Source organism: Anser cygnoides, chromosome 15 (genome assembly GCF_040182565.1).
Source record: "Anser cygnoides isolate HZ-2024a breed goose chromosome 15, Taihu_goose_T2T_genome, whole genome shotgun sequence".
NCBI lineage: Eukaryota > Metazoa > Chordata > Aves > Anseriformes > Anatidae > Anser > Anser cygnoides.
This window is the reverse complement of record NC_089887.1, coordinates 16,308,828-16,325,097: the sequence shown is the minus strand read 5'-3', so window position 1 is coordinate 16,325,097 and position 16,270 is coordinate 16,308,828. Positions and strand designations below refer to the sequence as shown.

Below are 16,270 nucleotides of genomic sequence, written 5' to 3'. Positions count from 1 at the left end.
AGTTTTAAAATCTCAGGACTTTTTCAGTTTTTCTGTTTTTTTTTTTTTTTTTTTTCCAAGTGTTGGAAGAGTTGCAGGTCTGATCTGTGAGGGAGGACAAGCAAGAGTGACCCCAGCAGGGCAGTGGCTGTGGTGCAATCCTGCAGGATTGGAGCAGGGAGAGCAGAGCAGGGCACTGGTAACGGGCTTCATAAGCAGTCCCCTACAAAGGAAGGGGATGAATTAGGTGCAGGGGATACCCAGGAGCAGCAGGACACAGGACTGAAGACAAGTACACCTGCGGCATAGGTTAGATAAGGACAGTAGGCACAGGCCTGAGCTTAAAGGGAGCCCTTGGACTAGTGGACAGAAGGTAGCTGTGTTTAGGTCTAAGGTGAGGCTAGTCAGAGCAATTTTGGACCATCAGTGCACTCAGGACCTTGACAGAGTCCTCTGAATTAGTGAACTTCTACCAAACTACTGTGCTGATATCCTTCCTGTCTACCACCGTTTTTGTGCTCAGTGGGAGGCTCCCTAAAGGCTGTTAATTTTGGCACCATGTTTCTGTGAGACGTCATTAACCTAGAATTACTAGTCTAGGTTCCTTGATTCATTTTTATGAAGGTCTAGAGATTAATTTTATGGAGTTCATTAATTTTACTCTGGTCCAGTGGGTAATTTAGCAGGACACCAGCAAAAATAACCCCCCAACTCTTGCAGGTATGCAGAAAATAATACCCTGACAAAGTTAAGGCAAAATTTTCTCATGGACCAAATCTGGACTGGATTGCACTTGTTGAGCACCCTCTTCTAGTCCTCTAAAAGTGCGTGTGAGCAGCAATAACAGATGCCTTTCTCACCTGTGACACACAGTTAAATTCCCCTTAGAATGTGTAGGGTACATGGACAATTTTTAGGGTCAGCAGCAGGAGGAATCTAGGTAGCCAAAACAGCTCTGTGTGAGGAAAGTAAAAGTGACTGATGTGATCAGACTGATAATTGGTTTGAACATGAAGAAAAGAAAGGAGTGGAGAGTGTTGCTGCACTGGAAGCTCTTCATGCAGATTGATCTTTGTTCCACATAGAGAGGCAGAAAACCACAGGAGACGCAAGATAACTCTGGAGCTGCTGAACAGTGTGCTTGCTGCTTTAAAAACAGAATCCTTTTGAGAGATGTATTGCTTCAGCAAGTGGAGTGCTGAAGCTGAATTATGTCTTCAAGTCAGACCTTGAATGCTGTTTGCTTCTTTTCGCTTGTACTGTCTGTTAGACTGCATCAACTGTGTAATTCCTCAGTGTTCTCAGATTCCTGCGTAGCTCTGTAATTAAAAATTCTGTTTTTTTTCCTTTTATCTGCAACCCGTTTTACCTCTCAAATATCAGAGACAGCTAACACAACACTTTTGTAATCTCCATGTTTGATCACAGAGACTTGATTTAGCTAAGAACAAAGCCACATGACTTGAGATAATATCCACTGGTACTGACCTTTGTGTTAGACTGCTTGAAAAATTGCACAGCCTTCATTCATATTGGCTGATTCCCCTTGTACAAGGCAGGGCACTTAGAAGTGTCTATACCCACTTTAATCCCATTTTTTGCAGTAAGCACTGACAATCCTAGAGGATGCCTCACTCCTCCTTACTGTGTCTTTCTGCAACAGTTGTATTCTGTTTAAGCCATGAGATTGTCAAAGAATATGAGAAGATTTGTGGTAGAGAAGACACTAAGATGTGGAAATATGTTCCCATATGATGTGATTAGATAACATTAACTTTGATTTACCTTTAATGAAATACATTTTGCTGACATAGGAAGAAGCATTTGTGCATTTAGAACCCAAAGAAGAAACTAACCTTCAGGCTGATTTCACTTACTAGTTGGCAAAGAAAAAAAAGACCATTGCTGTTTTCAGCATCTGAGTCCTTATCTGATCTGCTTTTCTTACCTGCTTTGCAGGTTGCTTTGAAGTTGATAGGAGTGTGGGAGTCATTGCACAGTGTTAAAAGTCAGAATTGAGAGCTGCTGTGAATTGAAAGGTTTCTGTGAGATATTGAGTTGTCATCAACTCTTATGATGTAAAAAGGAATCAACCAGGCAAGCTTTGAGGTTGTGCATGATAGGTACTTGCACTTGATATAGGAAATAAAATATGTTTTTTTCTTTACTTACTAATTTCCCTGTGTCAGCCTATGGTGAACAGGCAGAATGTACTCTGAGTTTTGACTTCAATGTTCTGTAATGCTCAGTATTTCAGAGAGTTATGTGATAGCTCAAATGTTGCCAAGTAACAAGTGTCCTTGCTTTTTCTTCTTCCAACAACAGCCCAACACAGGGGATTGTGAACAAAGCATTCGGCATCAACACGGACTCTCTGTATCATGAACTTTCCACAGCAGGGTCCGAGGTTATCGGGGATGTTGATGAAGGAGCAGATCTGCTAGGTAAAAGCTTGTTAGAACCGTTCTGTTTTCTCTGATACAACGGCAATTCTGTTAAGCTTCTAGAAGCATTTAAATTCTCTTTTTTTTCCTGGAACTTGGATGTTTGTCCTTGGCATGGAATGGCATGGAATTTGGGACATACCGTGACTGAAATATGTACCTGTAGTACAGTAACGCTTATCCAACAATTTAAGTTAATTTCTAAGTAACTTTTATTTAGTCTGTCTTTAGGCGTGTAAATTTTTTCTCCATAGGATTCTCCCACATGAACAGTTTGGAGAGAGAATTTGCTCCTTCCACTTCCTCCCCCAAATTTTCACTTCAATTATTTTGCACACTAGCAACTTCATTTGGAATAAAGGTTTTGTTTGAAATATGTAAGAAAGTAACTCCTTTTGTTAAGCTTTTGAAATTTAAAGGAACAATTTTCTTTATTTTAATATGAAAATATGGTTTGTATTGCAGTTTTTACCCTTTTATAGTCAATCTAAGAGAAATTTTAATTCATCTTTTAGGCTAGTTTTGAAGGAGGTTTTAATATCTGAAGTCTGGTTATATTCTGTATTCCCGACTAGGACTTTGAGGCAGTCAGAGAAACAGCTCTGTCTCAGGTAGCAGTCTGAGCCCTTGTCGTACTTTCTGGCGTTGGATGCTGAGTGTGTAGACCTTAATTCATGACAAAATTTAAGCACGTTCTTAATTCCTTCAGAATATTTTTCTGAATCAGGAAGATATGAATGGTCTTTGAATATCCAGACAACGCAAGCACCTGACAAGTTTATAACAGTTTAGCTCACCTTCAGTTTTGCTGTTTGACTTAAGGAGACTTTAAGAGACATGAGGACTCCTACAGTATGTCATTTATGCATTGAATAGCAAGAGACCTGATCTGAAAGTGAACGTTATCTTCCTGGTAGTTACTGACTAGAGTGTTTGGATAATCTTACAACTTCGGTTCTGGAAAAACAATTTTTATCAAAGAACTTTTGGATATATATCTAGAACAGAATCAGTTGAATTATGTCACAGAATTCCAGCAGCACATCTTCGTAAGACTTAAATTAGGGGGATATTTGTATCACCTTTGAATGAATCTTGTATCGTGACCCTCTGAAAGGGTATGTTTCTGCAGAGAGGATCGATTTTAGCCTATTCACTGTAGACTTAACTATGAAGAAGTGGACTGAAGACTGAAAAGTTAGGTTAGCATAGCACTTCTTGCTTTATCTATGACAAAATCTCTGAAAGTGGTACTGTTATAGGCAAATGTGGGACTGGAATTTAAAAATGAGATCCAGGCTCTCATCAGAACTCTTGCACTAGCTATCTGATATAGAGAGATTTTTATTTTTTTTAGAAGCATGGTGGAAGCTCTGCAGCATGCAAGATAGCTCTTGTGCATGGAGTGATGACCATTGCCTGAAGTCTCAAGACATTTATTGTTTGACCCCTCAACTCAAAATTGGCAGAAGAAAAAAATCTACTGAAGAGTCAAGATGAAAGCACTGTTTTTTGCTGCCTGTGATTGGAGCCAACATGTGCAGGCAATTTAAAAATTAGAATTTAGAAGGAAAAGCAAGAGTTCTAGGTTTGAGAGTAACCTGGATGTTAGCAGTCATTGCAGAAGGGCTAGAACTCCTGCTCAGAGTGAAGATGACAGTAGCAATGACATGTGACTGTTAAAACTTCCATCTGCCTACTGTGGGATGAATTTTGATTAATAGCCCCCACGCGTTACTGAGAACTCTCTTCATAGCAGGGTCAAAGCGTTAAAAATGCTTAGAATCTAGCCATTTCCCATATACTTTATCATGGTCCTCAGGTGCTTCCTTATCTAGAAGAGTGTATAGTCTATTACATGGCTATCTTCCACTAAATCACATATATCTTCTGTGCCACCTGCTGCTTTCTACCTCTCCCTGAAATGGCTGTGGCTTCAGGGAGTGTCAGCTTCTAAGAGATATTATTCAGGAAAATGACTAACTGTATGAACTGCTTGGGACAACCTGCTTCCTACCTCTGGAAATTTGTCGTCTGGTAATCCACTCCCCAGTTGGATTACATCCTGAACCCAGTGATCAGTGAGAAATACAGGCTGTTGTTTTCAAAGGGCCAAAGTTTTTAGTTGCTCAGTGGGAGACCATGCTAGTTATATCACTACAGTTCCAGTTAGTCAAAAGTGCTTCATCTTTTCCAGTGATAAGACTGCCTAAAGATCAGTGACTGATTCTGGATCTTGGGTCATCATTTATTTGGCAGTTAACACTTGTATAATAAAAAGCGTACAGAAACTTTGAACACTGCCTATGTAAGTATGGCTTGCAAAGATCAGATTTGTTTCCACCTGAAATCTGAACCATCAATACGTACAGATCTAATTTTTAAATTTAAGAATAACGTTATTCCATAGAAAGGAATTCCTTACTCAGTGTGGTCAGGCACTAGAACAGGCTGCCCAGAGGAGTTGTGGATGCCCCATCCCTGGAAGTGCTCAAGACCAGGTTGGATATGGCTTGCAGCAACCTGGTCTAGTGGATGGTGTCCCTGCCCATGGCACAGTGGTTGGAACTAGATGATCTTTAAGGACCCTTCCAACCCAAATATATCTGTGATTCTAAAGTTTGTCCTTTTTCACCTTACCAAATACATGAGGGGGAAAAAAAAAAGATTGTTTAATATTCACATTTCTTTTGCTTAGGAAATAGAAATTTCTTGTTCTCTCTTCATTAAGCACAAAAATAAAGGTTTGTTTCCTGGCTAATGCTGTTGTTATTAGGAGTAGTTTTTTCTGCAGAGCAGCAAAACTCTTGCAGCTGATAGCATGGCATGCTAGCAGAATAGGAAGGCTTCATCCAGTTCCTTTCCAGACCTGGGAGGTGATATATGATGAAATCAGTTCGCTGAGTGAGTTTTCTGACAGAAATGGCAATCTAATTACTCCTTTATTTGAGTTCTGGCTACTAGCTTTGCCCACATGAAAGTGTTCTTTGAAATGAACAGACATCAGACATGCTGCTAGGATTGTATATAGGAAGGAAAGCAGAGAGATCTGAGAGGCCGTATTTCTCTGACTTAGAAATGAGATTTAAACACTTTTTTTTGTCTTTTCACAGTAGAAAGCACTAAGAATGTCTCATAAAGTTGGAGGAAAAGGTCTAGGTCTCAGTACTGACAAATTTGTCAACGTTATACAAAAATTTGCCATTCTTGTTAGGTAAATTGTTCCCTTTTCTGTAACTTTTTGCCTGAAGAGCCACAGACGAAATTGTGCTATATAGACATGATATAAGAAACAAGATCCACAATCCAAAAGATTTCTTTCTTTCTGGGTCTTATTTAGAGAATTAAGTATAAGTGAAGTTTACCAAAAGTGAGTTTCATTCTTCCTCTAGTCTCTCTCAAAGCTTGGAAATCAGCCTTCAAGAATATTCTTTGCTTTTGGACTCAGTTTCTTAAAGAAAGAGAAATCTCATTAAAGAGGACCTCAGAGTAGAATGATCTTGGAAAAATTACCTTTGAACGATAGCTGGCAGACAGGTCTGTTTCTTCAGTGGAAAATCTCACTCTTCTGAATATCTTCTAAGCTACCAACGTCTCTTCGTACAAAAGCAGCACTCCTCATTGCACTTTTGGAATATAAAACCTTCTTTTTTCCCCATGTTCTAACACCATTGTACACACATTAGTTTGTATAGGGTATATTCTGGAGAAATACGTGGAACAAGAACAATTATTTAGCAGTGGTAATTGTTGACCTAATTCCCTTCTTTCTCACTGCAGCCTTAGGAATGCTGCCACCACCTAGTTGGCTGTTTGCCTCCCTGCCCACTTGTTAGTTGCTAGTCCTTTCCTACCAATCCTGGATGGGCTCACTCTTTTCTCATCTACCGTTCCCTTGCTCTTCACTATCCCGAGAGACTCTGGATGTGGAGGAGGACTAGTGGTTCAGTTGTGGACTGTGTGAAGTCCTTTCAGTTTTAGGACTCCAACTGTGCTTTGGAGATTAAAACCTCACTTTCAAATAACAGGGATTTTGAGGTGAAGACGGAAATTCAGTTATATATATACGTAAATTTACCACTAATATGTTTTTTTAAACAAAAGTTGAGATGAGATTATCAAACCAAGTCCTTGCACTACACGGGGGGGGAAAAAAGGTGTTCTGAAATGCAACTGATTGTCTTTTGCATACTGATGCATCACTGAAGTGCACATTTAATTTCAGCAAATCTGGTTGCTAAAAAGAGATGCATTGCAAGGGGAGGGAAAAGGAGAAGGCAGTGGAAAATAGCTGTTCTGCCTTTACTACTACATTAGAAAGAAAATAAAGGTTTACCCAGTCCAAGATGTGATTGCCTGAGATTCGTGCCTATAAAACTGGGGGTGGCTAAGGCATGTGGTTGTAGTTGTACCTTGGGTTATCTTCCCGTATTTTTTTTGTCCTGTATGTAGAGTCATGCCATCTACAGACATGGCAGGTCCTGTCCTTACTATTTCATGCCTTTTGACATTGAAATGGCTGAATCATTGTCAATTTTTTTTTAAACAAAATTTTTCTTTTGTTGGTTTCAGTCAGTGATTGATCATTTTTTCACTTCCTTTTTTCCCTTGTCTCTCTGTGCTTCGCTGGACATGGCCCATAGGGGAGTTCTCAGGTGTGTATCTCTCCTCCACTCAGTTTCCTTTCTTGTTTCTTTTTTTCCTTGTTGAGACTGAATGACATGGTATACACGTGTGATACTCCCCTGCTCTTGTCCAATCACGGTTGGCTTTGCAGACTTTTTCCCACCTTTGCCTTGCTTGGTTCCTTGCACTGGCGGGTCCCTGGACAGTAGGACACCCCTGCTTTGTGCTCACATGCCTGCTGCATTTTGATATGCTTTTTTTTTTGGTGTGGCTTTCTGCAGGTTTGCTCCACTATATTACACTGGCCTGTCTCTCAAGGTCTTCAGAAAACTCTGCTGTACCTTCCCTTTTTTCAGGGTGTAAAGTGCCTTTTTGCAGCACGAGTGCTGTGCTCTGAGCAGAGCTCAAGTGGGTACAGAATTAAGTTTGTTTCTGCTTTTCTTCAAGCAAACAAGGCTGTGAGGAGTCCCTCTGCTTGCATGAAGGCCGCTCACTAGCAGTAATCTCACCAGCAGTGGAAGTAGATCTGATTTTTTGAAAATGCCTTTTTGAATCTCTCATAATGTACACACACTGGCCCTCTTCTGACACAGCTGTAATGAAAACAAAGACTTTCTTGAGGGATAAGAGAGTGACAGAGCCTCTGTCTTTTTTTTTTTTTTTTTTGAGGCTTTGTCTTTCTGGTAGGAGTTTGAAGTGATATCTCTGTCTTTTATTTTTGTAAAGAAGGTTTGCTACATTAGGGCCATGCTCTTGTCCTCAGGAGGTCAGCAGGCCCTAGACTTGCAGAATTTTCACCTTTCCATAAAATGCAATTTGGCCCTGATACAATTTCAGATGAAGTCAGGGGGATCTCTCTTGATTTCAGTACAAATTGAATGAAGTTTCCCTATAATAAAGGCAGGTGACTTATGAACACACAACACAAAATACTGTGCAGTGTTGAGCTGTCACATTCCTCTGCACAACACCTCTTGATGTTGGGTCTGTAAGGTTACAAAAGGAAGGATGGCATTATTCTTTCTTTTAGTATGAATTGTTTTTGCTCTATTACTGTAAGCCACTTTTTCTTTTTTTTTTTTTCCTCAGAAAGCCTCACACTGAAGTTGAGTTAGAATTTATCTCAGTAACGAAGTGGGTTTGGGCCTGTCAAAAAGGCCATGTAAGAGCTTTGATATCCCCCCTCCTTTTTCTTTTTCCTCCTGCCCCTATCCTTCCTTCACCCTATTTGTAATGTCTGTTGAATTACCTCTGTCGTGGGATGGGAAACCTGAAGATGTTTAGTCCGGGGGAAATGACGAAGATGGAAGAAAAAGATGAGCTCATCTCGAGCTTGTCCTAAAATCTCAGGTGTAAAACTGCTTAGGGTAGGCTGCAGAAGAACAAGGTGTAGACTAGTTTACATTCAGCATCACTTATACTGGCACCACACGTTTACACATGCTGATGAGCTGCTCTGTTTGCTGTTTACAGATTCGTATTTAATGGCTGCTTTTTTCTCTTCCTTTCCTCCCTTTGTCCCCATATCTTTCTGTTCCCTTTCTCGTATGGGATGGCTCTCATAGTACGGGATGATTTCTTTGGTAAGGCGAAGGCCTTTTTTCTTTTTTTCTTTTTTTTTTTTAAACTGTATTTTTATTTCTAAATTTCTTCCATTCACCCAACATCTCTCCATATGTCTTGCATTACCTTGCTTTATTTTTTTGTGATGATGGTATCACCTCTCCAAGAAGCAGGACGCAGCTGGTCCACAGTGGTGATTTGAGGTTTCTCTTCTTTTTCTTGATGTGGTTGATTACCCACTTTGATGCTTCACACTATTTGCCTGACTCTAAGAATTGCAGAATGTGGAATGGCTCTCCCCTTTTTTCCACATCACAAAGGAGTAAAGACTTCTCATTTTGTTACTCCACAGTGGTGTTTTTTTTCCCCATGAGTAAGGCTTTCTCATTACAGCCTGCATGAAGTTACCTCACAGTATCCACTCTGTGGCTGTGGGATGGCTTCACCCATTTCTTTATTGCAAGACAAGCCCTTCACACCTCTCCCTGTTTAAAGCATCAGGCTGTGACTGTATCACACAAATTAGGTAGTTGTGAAGGCACTGATGGCTGGGGCACTGTATGACTTCAGTTCTCTGATAATAGCTCACCCTCTTCACCAGAATTCCTTTCTCTCCCCATGACAGATGCAAGGAGTGATAACTAACTTATGAAGAGAAGGAAAACAGTTAGTCCAAAAAACCCACCAAACACGAGGAGGAACAATTTCCTCTTATGTTCCTCAGCACCCATTACATCCTTGTGCCATTTTAATGTCTTACTGGCTAAATATTTGTTTGATCATTTACTAAAAAGGAACAAGAGAAACATTTCTTAAATGTTGTCTATATCCTGTGACCTCTGGATTTTCTGAACAACATAAATGTCTTGAAACAAAAGGCTGTACCTTACTCACTGAACCAAACCAAAAATGCACTTCAGTTCACAATGCAGTTACTGTGTCACGTTTCGTTTGCAATATTGCTTGACACACTATCCAAAGAACACGTTGCCTGAAACATCAAAGTGATTAATTATCTGTCCACTGATTTAAAAAAAATAAAAAAATAAAAAAATGCTGCTTTTTACTCATTCCTGCTGGGAATTTGCTTTTGCCATCATAAATTCATCCCATCTAACTGTGGGAAGAGGATCTGTTTGTTTGGGGTGTTGTGATGTGTTCTCACTTCTTGTATGCTGCCATGTTTCTCTAACTTCCATTTACTTAAAGTTTATGTTGTTTTTCTTTTACTGTAAATACTAATGAGCAAATAACAGTTGTGAAAAATGCTGATGTCTTTACTGGAAAGGAAGAGGTAGTTCAGAGGGCTGAACAAGGAGCACTTCAGCACAAACACTGATTGTTGCGATACCTCTTAATGCTCTAGGACTTGTGTTGAGAAATAAGCTGTAACCCTCAGCACTGTCCCTTGAAAGGAAGAGGTCTCTGTGTCTTATATGCTCAGGTAGCCTCTGTTTCCCATTGTAAAATAGAAGCCGATCCTGGGATTCAGCAAGTCCCCGGCAGCAGTAAACAGTCTGGTTATGGTTTTGGTCCCTAAACTCTTCCGTTCGGTTTTACAAAATACTGAATTCAATCTTTGCTCTTAGCTGCAGACTTTTCAAGGTCCTTTGAACCTAACGTGCGCATTGCAGCTATTGTACATTCGTGCCCAAGTGTAAGTGCAGTGCATTTGATCTAGGTGCTTTCTTGAATTTGGTCTTAAGTGATGGGCCTGAGACTCCACATTGTAAACACCTATGGGAGAACTGTTAAATAGTGGAGCAGTGGACAATCTAAAGTCCTTTTAAAAGTGTAGTGGTGGAAGATTGATAATGGGAAGCCTTTCATGTGTATCAGACTGGCCACATCCATGATCCCAAATCTGTTCTGGGAAGCAGGATGTTTGACTTAACTAAGACAAAGAAGAGCACTGCTGTGCAGATCTGGCCAGCAGTTTGGACAGTGTTCTGCTGTGCTCTGAAGAACCCATGAGCTTCTAGCTTTTTCCTGTATGAGTGAACATCAAAATGTTTGTAATAGCTCATGGTTGTACCAGGAGTTATTGACTTAATTTCCCCTAACTAGTACTAGTGAAGGTCTCTGCTCTCTCCCTCTCTAGGGATTCTGTTAAAGTTGAGGTAAGAAGCTAGGTGTGCATTTTTGCTGTTAGCTGAAGGACACGTGGGTGTCTTTGTGCTGCATGGTCTTCCAGCAAGAGGCACTCTACTCTCCATAGCAGGACACAGGAGTGTAGGGAAGCCTAACAAAAACAAATGCTGTTCCTCAAGTCTGAGTCAGTCAGTGCCATACAAGCTTCATATTTCTAGGAGAGCAGATGAAAACTGCCTGACCATTTTATTTATTTATTTTTTCCAGGAATGGGCAAAGAAGTGGGGAATTTGCTGTTGGAAAACTCGCAGCTACTGGAGACCAAGTAAGGAACTGTTGCATGCTCTGAACTGCCTGCCTGGTTATAAATGAGCTATCATCCTGAAGTAGGTCTTCGCGAGAACTCCAGCCTCACTGGGGCTTGCTTGTTTATCTAGCAGGCTCTCTTGAATACTTGTTGTGTCTTGAATTGTAGAAGAGAAATTCCTCTTCTGAGTGACTTTCCTAGCTGTTTCCTTTCTTGCAGGCACTTGGGTGATGTCTCTGGACATGTGCCTGTAGGGTCTGATTCTACCTGTGAAATCAGTGGCAAGCGTTTCGTTAACTTCAGTGGGAGTCTAGATGGGTCTGGGCCTCTGTGAGGATATTGCAATTTTTAAGTTGTTTGCAAGGTTTGGTATTTCGAAAGAAAATTTTCTTACTGTTGAGAAGAGTTTTCAGAGATGTAATAGTTGATAAAGAAGAGCTAGACAATGTAATTGGCTTATCCTGTGTGAAAGGTTGGCAAACTAGATAGTAAAGAAGCTAAGCAACAGGGGAGAGGAAGACAAAGTAATCCTAAGGGTGATAGTTGAATAATTATGGCGGGAAGCTGCTTATTTTAAAGATTTTGAGATATTTCAGAACTGATTAGAAATGCTTATGTGTGTCACCTTCATCCACAGTTATCAACAACTACAGATAATATAAGTTCTGAAAGGTGTTTTTGGAACCTTAATCCTATTAAAATAGACTTGAACCTCCTGCACCTGATGTTGGTCTGTCGGTCAGAATGCAGGACTAGACAAACCTCATCATGACCAGCTATGGTGACTTCTGTTTTCTTCTGCACCTCTTTGTTGCCAAAATGTGCTTTTTCATGACTTATAGACTGACTGAGTTATTTCAATGTGCTCATTTCAACTCTCCTTGTAGTGCCTGTGAGTTTAGTTTCAAGTCTCTCTTATGGACGGCTGCTGTTTTTGGGCATTTTTGCTTATTGTCCCTTTCACACCTTTAAGAAATGCTTTGAACGTTGTGAAGAATGATTTGATTGCCAAGGTGGACCAGCTGTCTGGAGAGCAAGAGGTGCTGAAGGGAGAACTTGAGGCAACAAAGCAGGCCAAAGCCAAAATGGAAACCAGAGTCAAAGAGTTGGAAGAAGAGCTGAAAAGGTGAGTGATTCACTGCTGCCCCCGGGAGCTAGGAGAACCTGAGCTCTATCCTCAGGTAGAGGTAAATCTACCTGCTCTTTTAGTTTTACTGTATTTCCCTTGTGGACATTAGTATTGGAATTCAAAGGTACCTTACAGAGCATTTCAAGGTTTATGGTATGTGGCTGAGCTATTTCTGATGTTTTTAGATTGGTTTTTATTGGTTTGAAATAGATTATTGAACCTTAGAAAACCTGCAGAATTTTCTCCCCAACATTAGGATTCCATTGCAGGGATTGCAAATGTAGGCTCCCCAGACTAAAGCGTTCATAATTTCAATTTGCAAATTTTTTTTTTTTAAAAGGAATTTCTGGAACAGTTGTTTTGAAGAAAACTGTTAAAAGTTTGATACTGGCAGTGGGCAAGACTGAGAGGGATGAATGCCCATTAATTTAATGAAAGAGCTCATGCAGATTCCCACAAACAATGATTAAATGTCAGTATTGAATTGTTTCAATGTTCAAGTTAAGAGTAAGAAGAGGGAGAAGAGATTTTAGAGCCCTATGCAGGTAGCATTTGGAGATATCCCATTTCTAATTTTCCACTCGAACTAGAGAAACCTCAGCCTGAATGCCTAGCAAAGCCTGTGAAGATTGCATATCCATAAGACTATGCATGCCCCATGGGGCTCGAAGATACATAATTACATTTTAACTAGCTGTACTATCAGCGCTGTGGTATCTCAGATTCGGCGGACAATGCTTAGTTTGCATGTGGAATCTGGAAGGTTACCTCTGTTATTTTGTAATTTGAGCACAAAGTCGCTAAGAGTAACACAGACTGGTCTCTTCAAAATGTCTGAAGTGAAGGCAATCTCACTAGCAGTGGAAGTAGATCTGATTTTTTGAAAATGCCTTTTTGAATCTCTCATAATGTATGTAATATATTATGCAGTATGGACATGGACTTTTAACTGTCTGGTGTGCTTTTTTTAGGAGAGAGAGATGGCATTTCTGTACTGTCTTTCTTGCTAATAGAAGTTCTTGTAATTCAGATGGGACTGAACCTCAGTATGGGGCTTAAAGAAATTAAAAACATTCAGATAAATACTGTAAATAGTTTATTAATATGTATTTGGTGTTCTCTTCTTTACCATTATGACAAACTGATCTTCATATTAGAGGCTTTTTCAATGCACTGAAAAGAGAAGCAGCCTAGACAAGCTTAAGCTAGCATTAGCTGTTGATGATGGCTCAGTTTTACATGATTAAGATCTCATCAAACATTTGAATATAGATTATGGCTTGGAAATAGCTATTGACAGTTCTGTTCTGGTGGTCAGTGTTTTGGGGCCTGGTGCTTAAATCAAGTGTTCCAAAGAAGGGGGCTGATGTCAATGGAGCTGTTCAGAGTAACAAGCTGCAAGAGGGAGGAATCGTATCAGAGAAGCATCTCATAATGGGTGCCTTGTGATGCATCCAGTTCTCCCTCCAAATGATTTCTCATCGTGAATAGATGATTCTTTCCCCAAAACACCTCACAGAGAGCCCACCAGTTGTAGTCACAGTATTACTTGCTGGTTTGATGCATTTCTTCCTGTTTCCTAGAGTGAAATCTGAAGCGATTGTTGCACGACGAGAACCCAAAGAGGAGGTGGAGGATGTAAGCAGCTATCTCTGTACAGAATTGGTATATTACATTACTAAAATGCCTGTGGGGAAAGGGGGTTTATGTACTTCTGCTGTATTCATATGTGATACCTGAGATGCAGACTGATCAGTCTTGTTAACAATGAGGGCAAAGCTGGTGAACTGCAGGTTGTTGCCATGAGATTACCTTTGCATATGACTTGCAAACTGTAGTTTGGCAAAGATGAACAGCTGACACAGTGACAATAAAGTGCACAGTGTGCTTTCAGCAGAACAGTTTTTGAGCAGCGCCCTGCTCAACACCTTCCCATTTTACCTGGTTTTCATCACTTTTGAATGACAGCCTAGTATTTTCTTACAGGGTCTTGTGATAGTCAGCCTTCTTGAGAAGAGCTTATCTCATGTTGGCAGGGAAGCTGTAAACTATGAGGACTTTGTGCAGTGAAACTTGGGTTTTATAGGCAGCTTTGCAGCAGTAACCGTCTTCTTTTAACAGTTCTGTAATCTCCAGTCTTGCAGCATTGTTTTTCCACATTATTTTGTATATATAAGCCAGTACTGCCTATTTCAGAGTACAGGCAGAGAAGGCTCATGACAGTTCTTTAGAGTGTTTTGGCTAAGATACAGGCTTTTCAGCAAACTCCACTGTAGCCAAGAAAGAAGCAAACCAGAGGGTAAGAGAGAGATCACCTGTAATTGTCTCCTTTGCTAGGACAGGAAATTAGATACACCTCTTTTCAATATTACCATGTTCTTCCTCTCCAAGAGGTATTGAACAAAGTTTAATTTTAGCCTAACACTCCTGACTTAACTGGGATGAAATTAGTCTGTTGATAATTTAGGTAGGTAGTAAAGTTTTCAAGTTGTTCTTGTGAAATGCTGAAGAGAAGTAGATTCTATTTGATACGAGCTGACAGGAGGTTTGTTTATTTTTTATTTTTTAATGAGATGATGTGTGTAAAATTCCTCTTCATGTATATAATTCTTGATTTGACTGGCCGTACAGGTTTATTCCAAGTCCAGGGAGGCTGAGGAGGGACTTGGTTAGTTTGTGTTAGTCCAGCTCTCTGCAGTACCGCATCAACCAAGCTGTGATTGGGAGTTGCCACAGTTTAGACACAACCCAGTGCCACTTGTAGTAAAGAGTTCCCAACATCGTTAGAATTTCTCTTGGGGCAGATATTTTACCCAGTCTAGTTGTCTTATTCTCATTTTCCACTCCTCAGAAGAGGCATTTAGAATCTCTTTGCTGTTGCCTTCTAACCCAGCGTGACATGTGCCTTCACTGGAAGGCTAAATTGTGTCACCAAAATGCAAAAGGCCTTTCTTTAATTTCTTGTGCCCTGTGCCTTTATCAGTGTGTACTAACAAAGTGCCTTCTTCCTAGTCCTCGTGAAGGGAAAGAGGACATAACCTGGTGTTCCCTGCTGCTTGTAACTGAATTTGCTACTGAATCTTTTTCACTAAATCCTTGTTTTCCAAACTTTATGGACCAAGGGACCACTGTCAGTTCTCAAAATCCCTTGCAGATTACCAAAACACCTTAATGACAATAGTCCTTGGGTAGGGCTTTCAGTTTGGTGATGATTCTAATTCTACTTTTGATGGGTTTTCAGAACACCCAGAGGTCCGTGGGCCATGGTTTGGAGATCACTTGTCTAGAATTAGCACCTGAAATGGGAAAGGCAGGGGGTAATCAAGCAAACAAGGAAGAGCACTAACAAGTATTTCTTTCTATCTCCTGACTTGCCCTATACTAACATCAATCCCCTTCCATCTTTTGTTGGCTGAAGCAGTGCTCCTCCCCTCTGCAGGACAACATTCCCATAGCTCAGCGACGTCGCTTCACCCGTGTAGAAATGGCAAGGGTTCTGATGGAGCGCAATCAATACAAAGAGAGATTGATGGAGCTCCAGGAGGCTGTCAGGTGGACAGAGATGATCAGGTGAGGCTGGATATTGGTGAACATTCCCATTTAGGACAAAACCTGGCCATGTTGGACTTTGAGCTTTTAGCCTTGAAGCTCTTACCAAGATACGGGAGAAGTTCTGAAAATTTTCCAGACGGTAAATTCTTCTGTCCTAATACCTGATTCTTTCTCTCGTATTCCTGAATGTGGGCTGCAAAAGAAGAGTTGCCACTGTTATTTGGAGATACTGGACAGTTGTTTGTCTTGCTAGTTTCCTGTGTGCTAATTAAGCTAGAAGCTATAGGGAACAGGGTTACTTCTAATTAATTAATTCATTTGGCAGTGGCTTAAAATGAATGTGATGCTGGGGTTTGTAATTACCAGACTAATACTGTGGCAGTGATACTGTTGAAGGGAGTTAATAAAGGAAGTTGCCCAGAGAAGTCGTGGATGTCCCATCTCTGGAGGTGTTCAAGACCAGGTTGGACGAGGCATAGGCAACCTGATCTAGTGGATGGCATGGGAGGGAGGTTGGAACGAGATGATCTTTAAGGTTCCTTCCAACTCAAAATGTTCTATTATTCTATGATAAATCAT

At 40.5% G+C, this 16,270-nt stretch overlaps 1 protein-coding gene across 32 annotated transcripts in view; it reads left to right on the top strand.

Moving 5' to 3' along the window:
- The window catches only part of MAPK8IP3 (mitogen-activated protein kinase 8 interacting protein 3), a 71,062-nt gene that overhangs the window by 33,093 nt on the left and 21,699 nt on the right, over positions 1-16,270 (top strand). For 12 of the 32 annotated variants that reach the window (XM_048066811.2, XM_048066716.2, XM_048066806.2 and 9 more), the window contains 7 exons: positions 2,305-2,423; positions 7,067-7,078; positions 8,615-8,632; positions 10,971-11,028; positions 11,984-12,136; positions 13,723-13,804; positions 15,558-15,709. In XM_048066811.2, coding sequence (XP_047922768.2) covers positions 2,305-2,423; positions 7,067-7,078; positions 8,615-8,632; positions 10,971-11,028; positions 11,984-12,136; positions 13,723-13,804; positions 15,558-15,709 — 594 coding nt within the window. The remainder of the gene's footprint in view (positions 1-2,304; positions 2,424-7,066; positions 7,079-8,614; positions 8,633-10,970; positions 11,029-11,983; positions 12,137-13,722; positions 13,805-15,557; positions 15,710-16,270) is intronic. The other 20 variants (XM_048066747.2, XM_048066739.2, XM_048066701.2 and 17 more) reach the window with 11 other exon arrangements.